Here is a 10,979-nt window from a genome sequence, read left to right as displayed (position 1 = left end):
ACGCAGACACACAGCCTGACGCACTCACCACCCGCTCCCGCCGCCCCTCCCAACCTGAGCCTCTCGCCATCTGCCTCTTCCTCCCATCCGGCGGCCTCAGCTTTCCACCCAGAACGGCCCGCCGGCGTCTCCTGGTGGCCGAATCCAGAATTGTATGCTAGAGATAAGGGAGGAAGGCAGAAGGGAGGGAAGGAGAGATTTGGGTTCACCGCCTCCCACCGCAGCCGTAGCCCCAGTTTAGGAAACCAAGACCAAGGGCCAGGACACAGAGTCCAGGATCAGCCCTTGTTTCTCTCGATAGTTTGCATTTTCCCCTTATGGTTTTGGGGAAATTGGGGAAATTATGGCCTGTTTGTTTCTCTCCGAATCTCGTCTTAGGTAGGGAGTCAGGGGACTGGGCGTGGTTCCCAGCCCTCTCCAGTCGAACCTGGCTGTGATTGTCCCTGCTCTGACTTCAGTCCTCCTAACTTGGACTTGACTTCCCAGGCTCTTAGTCTAGGGTATTCTCCTTTACACACATTGTGATCCTCAAGAGCCATTCTTCACCAGTGAAAAATGGAGCCTGGCTGCCCCAGCACCTATTCTTGGAATCTCAGAACATCAGGGTGGGGAAGTTGGTAGATTGGGCAAAGCTTTACTCCTGCACTCTCATTGTAGAATTTCCTCTACACCTCTTCCTTCGCCCCTGGACATTTGGCCCAACCCGACCACATTGTTCACTCACTGTTCAAGTTTTACTGAACGCACTGTGCTAAGGTTTGAAGATAACAACACCTTCATAGTAATGATAATGATGATGACAACACAACCCGCTTAAATGGAGCTTACTGCTTGTATAAAAGGAGACACTCAGCACACCCATAAACAAAAGACGAAAAAGACAGATGCAGCTGCGTCTGGCCTGTGAGCCTTTAGTTACAGGACGTCAGGTGGCAAGAGCAGCGGCTTTGGACTCAAAAGGTCTAACTTCTCATCTTGCCCTGACACTGACTAGCTATGTGAATCTGGACAAGACCTTGTACTTCCTCGAGCCTCAGTGTCCGCAGCTGTACACCCAAACCTCCCTCACTGGACTGCTGTTGAGTCTATGAGGAAAGCAGTTGTCTCACAGGAACAAAAAATACTAGGTCCCTTCTCACTCACCCCCCCCACACACACACACACCTGCTGGAATACCTCCTCCATTAAGGAAAACGCACAATTTTCCCAGAAGCCTTAGTGTCTCATTGACAGTTGCGTGATTAGAAAATTCTGCTGCAATTTGGGAGGAAGTGTCTTCCCTGGAGCCTCCCTTGGGACCCCAAACCTTTCCCCCTCCTTTTCCTCTCCACCTCTCGGGGCTCTTCCCCCACCACACAGAGCAAGGGCCCAGGAGTGCTGCGAGCCTTTTAGTTACAGGACAGTGGGTGGCAAAACAGAAGCCCGGGTTCGAGTCTCAGCTGGGACACCTCCTGCACCACCTTCCACGAACCTGTCTAAGCCGCTGCTGCTTCTATGAAATTCAGGATAATGGCAGCGCCTATGCGCCGACCTCACGGGTTCGGTATGAGAATTGGCTGAGAGAACGCACTTTATAGTAAAGGCTCCGAACAGAGCGCCTGGCCTGAACTGAGCTCTCAGGAATCAGCGGCTAGCACTCGGTAGACGGCGGCACCCGAGCCCCCGGTCCCTGGAGCTCAGTCCGCAGCTGGCAGCCTCGCGCTTCCGGCCGCGCTAAGACCCAAACGTTCTTCCCAACTACTCGGGCGAGCCCCCCCGTCGTTACTATTACTCCTCGGAGCTTAGTGAGTCCGCGCCCACCCCTGCGCGGTTCAAGTTCCCTGCGCTAAGCGCCGTCTAGCGCCCCTCTCCGCCACTCCGCTCAGAACAACGCCCGGAAGGCAAGGCCGGGCCTGGGGACTCCAGTCTGGGAGGACAGGGGCTGCGGAAGGCTGGTCTCCCAGGGAAGAGAAGGCTCGGGGTGTGCGCCTGTCTCCTCCTGCCCTGGCCACAAGAGAGGCCTCGACCTAGAACCGAGGAAGAGGCGGAGTTCAGACTTGGGGAAATCCTGCCGCGCCTGGGAGAGCTCGGGATGCGGGGGATGCGGGGGCCCCTGGTATCTCTGTCCCCGAGGGCCTGGGACGGGGCCGGGGCCGGGGCCGGGGCCAGGAAGGGCGCGTTCTGCTCCGAGGTCGGTGCGCCGGGCTCTGGCCCCCCAGACAGAAAAGGCCGAGTCAGCCTGGGCGGCAGCAGGCGCGGGACTTGTGCCTCAGCGCTTTCTATTGTCACCCCCGAGGGCAGGGGCCGGCCGGGCGGCTGCGGGAACGGCCTCGGCCCCCCGGGGACTCCAGAGCTGACCGCAGCCTGCCCGCTGACTCAGCTCTCCCCACCCGAGGGGGAGAGCGCTCCGGGAGGGCGGCGAGGCCGGGTATAAAGCCCGGCGCGTCCGGCCGGCGCGCAGCCTCTCCACTGTCGGTCACTGCGGCGCCCACCCAGCCGGTGAATACTGGGTCTGGGGCTGGGTCTTTTCAGGGTGGGGGAGGGGAAGATGAGGGAGAGCCACTAGCAACCCGGGTCTAAGCCAGCCTCGGTCCGATCCCTGGGTCCTGCACCCCCAACCCGGCTGGGGCGGGCCTGGGCCTGGGCCTGGGCCGGGAAGGGTGTTCTAGAGACTCTGAGCGCTTGGTCCTTCCTCCGGCAGCGGCATGAGCAGCGCCCCCGCGCCGGGCCCGGCGCCCGCCTGCCTCACACTCTGGGATGAGGAGGACTTCCAAGGTCGCCGCTGCCGCCTGCTGAGTGACTGCGCGAACATCTGCGAGCGCGGAGGCCTGCGCCGGGTGCGCTCCGTCAAGGTGGAAAACGGCGCGTGAGTGGCCGCCCGGGTGCTTGTGCGGGGTTGGGAACTCCGGGCTCCCTCAGCCCAAGCTCCGGGCCTGGGACTTCGTCTCTCCTTCCTCCAGTCCCCAGTCTGTAAACTCGGCCCGATAGAGACCCACCAACACGGGAAACCCCTTGGCTTCTCTCCAAAATCTCCAGCCGCCGCAAGACAAATCATAAGAAAGAATGTATCCTCCCGTGCCCGTGAGCTCAAAGAATAAAGGCGCAAAGCGACCCTTTGCGCAGAGGGGGAGGGAGAGCTTTAACCCTGAAGGGGTTTCCAGTGTAATTTCCTCTCCAAAGTTTTTCTCTGTACAAAGTTAGATGGCTCTGCACTTTGTTTAACAGAAGAAGCCAATTCTCTTCCTCCGGCTCCACCTTGGTCTCTCGGAGCCGGGGTCCCTCAGGAGAGCTGACTGTTGTTATCACGCGCTGCTACCGCAGGTTGCGGTGGGGGTTGGGGGGGGGGTTCCTACGCCTACTTTTTAAGGCATCTAAATTTTTTAATGTAGAAGGGCTTGGTTGGGTGATCTTCGCAAATTGGAAAATTCTGTCCACCCTAAGAGTACCGACCTGGAAGTCTGGACCCCTCAAACCCTGGTTAGCAACCTGTGTAGGGGTTTTGGTCTCTAGAAGGGCAGTTTTGCCACCAGTGGGTGTGTCCGGGAAAGTGCTTTCTCGGTCTTTTCAATCACAACAAGCAAGGGGAAGGGGAAAGAAGTAGTGTGCTGGGGCAGATGTTTCCCTTCTGTTTCCCCAGTTGGGTGGCCTACGAGTACCCCGATTTCCAGGGACAACAATTCATTTTGGAGAAGGGAGACTATCCTCGCTGGAGCGCCTGGAGCGGCAGTGGCGGCCACCACAGCGACCAGCTCCTTTCCTTCCGGCCAGTGCTCTGCGCAGTGAGCACAGCCCTCCCCTCATTTTCTGCCTCCTAGCTCCTAGCTCCAGGTCCGGGTCCCTCCGCGGCACCTCCGACAGGCCGTCACTCACTGTATGGGGTGTGTGTGAACACAACTCCTAGCTGGGTGGTAGGGGCCTTACTTTTAACCGGAGGGCTCTCTCTAAATTTGGATTGTGGGCCTCAGCCCGGCACCAGAGATCAGCACGGCGGACAGCGCAGAGACCTTGCGGGTCTTCCGCACGCACGGGGGGGGGGGGTTCTCTTGTCGCATGGTGCAAGAGTGAGCGAGCGCCTCAGTCATCACACAGCCCTGGGAAGTCCAAATGGCTGCCATTAACCTCATACACTGGTGTGAAAATGGGGCTCAGAGGGGCAAAGTGACTCGCTCCAGAGTCACTAGGGTCAACATGAAGATGAGACTAGAATCCAGGGATCAAAGCTGAGAAGGGTCCGTCTATGGTGTGTGTGTGGGGGTGGGGGAGGAAGGTTGGTAAGAAATCAAATACACCAGTGTTTTTTAACTGCCTGTCCATGGATCGACGGCGGTTCATGAAAAAGTTAACCACCCTCATGTTGTATGAAGATTACAGACCCAATGATTATAGACTCTACAGTCTTCATACAGCATCAGAGTGGTTACCTCTTCTGTGGACTGGCGCGAAATTTTGGTGGACTGGTGGTTGAAAACCACTGAAATACACTCAAGGGGAGTATTTCACTTCCCATTTGTGCTGATTTAGGTCCCATGCTGGTGAGGCCTGGGGCGAGGAGGTGGGGGCAGAGAGCAGGTGTTGACTCAGCCAAACTTCTCCATTCCAGGAGGCCAAGGAGCCCTTCAGCAGGAAGGACCTGGGACTGTGGCAGCCCAGACCCAACCAACACTAATGCCCTGGCCTATTTGTTTTGACTCTACCACTAAACACCCCTTAATTGGGCCTTATCCTGTGAGAGGCTGCCCAGGGTTCTGAGTAGGGAATTGGGTAATCAGTAATGCCTTAAAGAAACTATCTTGGTTAATACACCAAATTTATCTCAAGACCTCTGATTTTTCTCTTGAAAAACAAGTTAATGTCACATGATGCTTTCTAGCCCTGACCTGAAAAGATCTCTAGGACACCCCCCCCCCCCAGTGTCACCACCTCAACCCAAAGCCACAGAAGGGGCCAGACCGGGAATCTCCAAGCACCCTAGCTCCCCAGACTGCTAGGAAGCCAATGGAGTCAACACTAGAGTGTGTGTGGAGCCCAGGTGTCTGCACCACCCCGTGTTGGGTAGCAAGTGAGGAGAGGGGGGCTGAGACTATATCCATTAACATCTCTTTGGAGGGTTTAACCCCTACCTTCCTGTCCCTCAGAACCACAGTGACAGCCGGGTGACACTGTTTGAGGGGGACAACTTCCAGGGCTGCAAGTTTGAGCTCAGTGATGACTACCCTTCCCTGCCATCCATGGGTTGGGCCAGCAAGGATGTGGGTTCCCTGAAAGTCAGCTCTGGAGCGTGAGTCCTGGGGCTGGAACAAGGGAAATGAGAGGCACAGGAGAGGGGTGGGGAGAGGTGCCAGCGCTAAAAGACAGAGGAAGAGGGGGTTGTGACTGGAGGACAGAAGGAAGTGAGGTGGTGGGAGACTTGGAGATAAGGGGAAGGAAGTGAAAGGGTGGGAGCAGTCTGGGAGGGAGGGGGCAGGTCATAGGAGAACAGGAGTCGGGTGAGTGGAAGGGATTGAAAACTTGGCTGGAGGCAATGGAGGGTGGGAGTAAGAGACAAGGTGAGGAAGGTGATAGGAAGATGTAAGCAGTGAGTTGGGCAGGGAAAGATGTACGTAGGAAAAACTGAAGCAATGGTTTTGAAGCTGGGGGTTAGGAACTGCAAAAGGAGTACTACTGATGGAGGACATTGGTGGGGGCGATGGCAGAGCCTAACTACCACCCTTTCCCCCTCACTGGTCTAGGTGGGTGGCCTACCAGTACCCAGGCTACCGGGGTTACCAGTACGTACTGGAGCGGGACCAGCATGGTGGGGAGTTCCGAACCTACAGTGAATTCGGCACACAGGCCCACACTGGGCAGCTGCAGTCCATTCGAAGAGTCCAGCAATAAGGTCCATGACCTGAGCACCTTCCCTCATGACCCTCAATAAAGCCTTCTGAACCTGCCTGCCCTTCTTGCTTCTTCTTCTTCTTCTTCTTTTTTTTTTTTTTTTTTGTGGTTTGCTTTGTGATCTCCATCCTCATCGTTCTGAGGGTCTTTCTCTGCCAATCTGAGCCTCCTTTCAGGCTACAGTTTATGGAGCATAAACTGGCTTAGGATGTGTGCAGCTAGACTCTGCTGGGGCTGGTAAGAACCTTGGGCATCCTGTTAACTGCAACCAGTCCCACACTGCTCCTTGGTAATGGCCCATCAGCGTGGGCCAGGTGTAATGTGGCCAGCTGGCACTTGCGCTCTCCTCTGGTTGGGGTGCACACCGCCCCACAGCGGGGCTCAGAGATGAATTGCCACCTGCTCTTATTCCCTGCTCCACACCCACACCCCCAGCTCGGCAAGGTCAAGCGGGGCAGGCCCTCCTCCACTCTGCAGGAGCTCTGTGGAGTTCCTTTTAGCCCCATTTCCAGTCTTTTTTTTTCTTTAAGGTTTTTTATTGATAGGTTTTAGAGAGAGAGAAGAGAGAGAAGGGGGTAGGGGAGGAGTGGAAAGCATCAACTCATAGTTGCTTCCCCTATGTGCCTCGCCCAGGCAAGCCCAGAGTTTCAAAGGGTGACCTCAGCACTCCGGATCAATGCTTTATCCACTGCGTCACCACAGGTCAGGCAGTTTTCCAGTTTTGATTGGTACCCTGGCTCCCTCTTCAGCTAGGGAAGCCTGCATCCCCTTCCCAGCTTTATGGAATCTCTGCCTTATAGAAGAGCAAGGGTGGGAGAAGAGGAATTAGTGGGAGTTTCTACTGTTTACCAGGGCCTTCTAAGGGGGAGACTCCCTCTCTCTGAACAGAGCCTCCAGAGCCTTTGTCTGAATAATAAAGATCCTTCACATGGTTTGAGCTCCAGTATTTACAAAGCATCTTCATACCCCTCCTTTCTACTGTTCCAAACAACCTCCTCTTCATTCTTCCTCTTCTACACTTTTCAAAGAACGGGTGAACTGAAGAGGTACTCCCCTAGCAACTGACCCAGTGAGCCTGGATTCCGGGGCAGATGGCAGAAGCCCACAGACTCGGTGGAGCTGAGTGTGGTAACAGCCACCGGAACCCCTGTCATCAATGTAGCTTCTTCCCAGTTTCCTCTTTTGCCCAGTTAATAATATCCTCAGTCTTACATAGGCAGGGCTTCCAAGGTGCTGGGGATTCCTTTATCCTATTCCTCAGAGATGCTTGTGTTTTCAAGTTCCTAGTGGACCTATCAATGTGGAGGAGTGCCCAGATCATCACCCCAGTGCAGAGGAGGCAGGGCAATGTTGGGGAGTGGTCAGGCTTGAACCCGCAGTCCCCAGGGGCCCAGCTGTGCATAGTCAGGCTTCTGCTCCCTTGGGAAGAGCCTTGAACTGGCCAGAACACCAGAAGTCAGACCCAATCTCACAGCACCCCTGAAGCTCAATTCCCTCTCCTGTAAACTGGGGCTACTGATCCATGCCTGGTCTGTGTGACAGGGATGTTGTGTAGATACAGTGAGAACCCCCTGAGGATGCTTGTGGTTATGGAAAAGCACTGGGGCAGTCAACTAGTCAACTCCTTCCCTGTCTCCCCTCATGGACCCCAGGGCTAGGTCCAGAAAACAAGGGACAGAGCCCTAGGTGGGGTCTAGAGTCCATGCTCCCTATTGCAGTTGATTCTCCTGACACATTCAAGGCTTAATCCATTTCACCAACGAAGCAACTGGGGCTCCTCTGAGAGGAAGAGGCCTCAACGGGGTCACCCACATAATTGGTGACTTGAACAAGGGCTCTTGACCCCAAATCCAGGCTAAGTGTAGGCTGACCTGAGCAGTGGCTCAAAGTCTCAGGTCCCAGCAAAGCCCTAGAACTCGATGAGTTCCAACGGATCTTGGGGTTCCTGCCTGGTCACAGGCTCCTTGGAGCCTGTCTTCTCGGAGGGATGGTAATCACAACAGCAAAATGTGTAGAGCCTTGTCTGAGCAGTCAGCATGTGTTATATAAGCCTTATAATTCTGTATGGTGGGTACTGGAACCCCCATTTTACAGAGGAAGAGACTAAGACAGAGAGGTTATGGAACTCTTCTGAAAGCTCACACAACTAGGAAGTGGGGTCCCGGAGCTGAACCCAGTCGACTGGCCTCAGAGCCCAGCAGCCCATCTCCTCGTTCCCTGTCTCGGGGGTCATACAGAGGGCCAGGGGAGACCTGGTCTCTGCCATCAGTTGAACCGCCCTCCTTCTAGGAGGGTCTGTGCTGCTGGAAAGAGTCAGCATGATGGCTTCAGGAACTGGAAGCATGACCCTGAACGGGGCACTGCCTGTCTCTAGGTGTCAGCGTCCTCACCTGTACAGCCAGGGAGTCGGGAGAGCTAATATTTGCAGCAACCTTTGTTTTCCCAGACCCAGAGGTCCGATTCTGCTCCCCACACTGGCGACTGAGGAGTGGGGGGCTCACGGAGGCCAGGCCTGAGAGTTTCCACCTTCCCATTCCAGGCAGGCTGAGGGTCTGCAGAACGCTGTGGGGCCTACACCCTACCTGGGATTTGCTCATTGGCCACACTCAGCCAAAGGCCAAAGGGGATGGAGAGGGCCATTCCTTACCGGTGCAGCCAAGCCCAGGTGGGGTTGGAGGACAACTCTCACCGCCACCCCATGCCCACTCCCACCCCACCCCACCCACTCACCCCTTTAACATCTGAGTCCTCAGAGGCAGGAGCTTAGAGCCTGAGATAGTCACCTTCACCAGTTCAGCGATGGGATGTCTGGAGAGACCCCTCACTCTGAGAGCTCTCCTTTCTGCCTCAGCCTTCTTAATGAAAGAGCATTAAATGGCTGACCTTGGTGCCTCCCAGTTCTCCTAGCTCTGACCTCCTACTCCTTGTTTCCTGTCTGGGAAATGATAAGACGGCAGGGAGAAGTATCGGAACCTCAGCTCTGCCTTCAAAACCCTCCCATCCTATGAAGCCCTGAGTTTGGTCAGCAAGGAGCATACCAACCTCCCATTTTTGCTCCCACCAAATTCCGCAAGCCCCCATCCTTCTCCCTTTAGGATCCTCTGGGGTCTTGGGATCCCCCATTTTCCCTTAGTCTCTGCCTTTACAACTTCTACCAGTAAGGACAAACACTCCAGCAGTTATAGCAAGAACCCACCAAGGTAAATTTCTAGCCATTCTCAGTCAGGCACCCCGGGACCAGGGACCCTGCAGAAAACCTGCCCGCTCTAATCCACGCGCCCTGCAGTCCCAGGCATCCTCATCTTCTGGGCTCAAGCAGTGGGAGGAAAGGCCTCAAGCGTACCAACTCGGACAGTAGTCACCGGGTACTGCATGGCTGCAGGCGGGCTTCCGGCTAGGAGCCCCGTTCCCAGCCAGCATCCCTCCCTAGAAGCCTCTTCGGAACCAGGAAGCTGCACAGATACCCAGAGACCTCAAGCCACCTGGGAACCACATCAGCTTTGCTGATACATGACCAGCATCTCTGTCCCTTTTTCAGGGTGGATCTCAGCCTCTACTTCCTCTGGGTAGGGTCCTTGTACAGTGTCCAACCCTGCTACTCCCTCTGCTCCCGTTAGCAAGGTGCCAATTCCAGCTCGATTCAGAGGTAAGCAGACGGCAGTGGTTGTGAGGGTGGACAGTGGCTGGGACCGCAGGAGGTGTGGAGGCTGGGAGAGTGATAGTGTGGCGGAAGTGGAAGGGGGATCCTAAGCTTACTGTATGCCACAGATCAGTGGGGAACAAAGGAGTGAGAAAAGGAGGAGAGAGATAGGATGGAGAGAGAGAGAGAGAGAGAGAGAGAGAGAGAGAGAGAGGAGGCAGGAGGGGAGATGGAAGTAAGAGAGACTAAATGGAAGGAGAGCCCTAGCCAGGTAGCCCCTTGGTTAGAGCATCCTCTGATATGCCAAAGTTGCAGATAACAAATCGATGTTTTTCTCTCTCTTTTCTCTCTCTAAAATCAATCAACAATGTTGTTTTTAGTAAAAAGGAGGGATGTAGAAAGGGGGATGAGGGGCAACCAGCTAGAAGTTGTGGGGGAGATGTCCCAGCGCCGCCGAGGCCTGCGAGCTCTGGAAAGGCCAGACTCGGGGAGAGCTGGAGACAGACCGGGAAGGAGGCAGGTCTCCAGGGCAGAGCGGAGTGGGAGAGGGGCGGAGGGAGAAGGCCCGGGGACGGGGCGCGGAGATAAAGGGAGCTCGGCTGCCCGGCTGCGGGCCCGGGAGCGCAGCGACAGGAGAGAGGGAGGCAAGCGGAAATTTAAAAGTGAAGATGCAGATAACGCAGCCTGGAGACGGGAACCGGGTGGGGGTGGGGAGGAGGGGACGGGAACCGGGTGGGGGTGGGGAGGGGGGCGCGTGGGGCGGGGAGGGGGGGACGGGAACCGGGTGGGGGGGACGGGAACCGGGTGGGGGTGGGGAGGGGGGGACGGGAACCGGGTGGGGGTGGGGAGGGGGGCGCGTGGGGCGGGGAGGGGGGGACGGGAACCGGGTGGGGGCGGGGAGGGGGGACGGGAACTGGGTGGGGGCGGGGAGGGGGCGCGTGGGGCGGGGAGGGGGGGGGTTGGTCGAGAAGCTGCGGCCCTGGGGTCTGAGGTGGGGCTGGGTACTCCGCCCCGCCGCTGTTTGCTGAGAGTCAGGGAGGCGGAAAAGAAACGCGCTCCCGACCCCTGTCAGCGCTCGAGGCCCCGGCCCATCCCCCGCGCGTCTCCCGGCTGCGGGGCGCGGGGGGCTGCCGGGCGCGCAGGGCTGCGGCGCCGCTTGTTGGAGACTTTATTGCGATGGGGCGATAAGAGGGGCGGGGGCGGGGTCCGAGGGGCCGAGGCGACAGCGCTTTAATTAAAACGGAAATTGCGGCCCCTGCCCGCGCGGGGGGCCGGAGGGTTCCAAGCTGCCTGGTAGCTGGCAGCGTCTCTCCAGGACCCCTCGTCCCCCGCCACGCCCGGCCAGACCCCTCCCGCCAGGCCTTGCTGGACTCGGCTCTGTCTTCATCTCCCAGTTACCCGCGGTCGCCTCGGGCGGGGATCGGTACCCCGGAGCGCAAAGCCCGACGCGTCCCCCTCTGTCATCCCCCACCCCCACCCACCT

At 57.1% G+C, this 10,979-nt stretch overlaps 1 protein-coding gene across 1 annotated transcript; it reads left to right on the top strand.

The window, feature by feature from the left end:
• Window positions 1-2,332: 2,332 nt before the first annotated feature.
• Window positions 2,333-5,911, top strand: CRYBA2 (crystallin beta A2). Its single transcript, XM_066345197.1, has 5 exons — window positions 2,333-2,478; window positions 2,681-2,845; window positions 3,617-3,758; window positions 5,115-5,257; window positions 5,709-5,911. The coding sequence occupies exons 2-5, from the start codon at window positions 2,685-2,687 to the stop codon at window positions 5,854-5,856; spliced, it is 594 nt and encodes a 197-aa protein (XP_066201294.1). The 5' UTR covers window positions 2,333-2,478; window positions 2,681-2,684; the 3' UTR covers window positions 5,857-5,911.
• The last annotated feature ends 5,068 nt before the right edge of the window (window positions 5,912-10,979 follow it).

This window comes from Saccopteryx leptura, chromosome 7, assembly GCF_036850995.1.
Source record: "Saccopteryx leptura isolate mSacLep1 chromosome 7, mSacLep1_pri_phased_curated, whole genome shotgun sequence".
NCBI classification, from domain to species: domain Eukaryota; kingdom Metazoa; phylum Chordata; class Mammalia; order Chiroptera; family Emballonuridae; genus Saccopteryx; species Saccopteryx leptura.
The sequence above is the reverse complement of the archived record's forward strand: the minus strand, read 5'-3'. Positions and strand labels throughout refer to the sequence as shown.

Excerpts from the sequence above, each read along its gene's own strand:
- CRYBA2 (XM_066345197.1), top strand. The coding sequence starts at position 2,685 with ATGAGCAGCGCCCCCGCGCCGGGCCCGGCGCCCGCCTGCCTCACACTC. Across the intron at positions 2,846-3,616 it reads GTCAAGGTGGAAAACGGCGC|TTGGGTGGCCTACGAGTACC; the intron begins GTGAGTGGCCGC and ends CTGTTTCCCCAG. Across the intron at positions 3,759-5,114 it reads TCCGGCCAGTGCTCTGCGCA|AACCACAGTGACAGCCGGGT; the intron begins GTGAGCACAGCC and ends CCTGTCCCTCAG.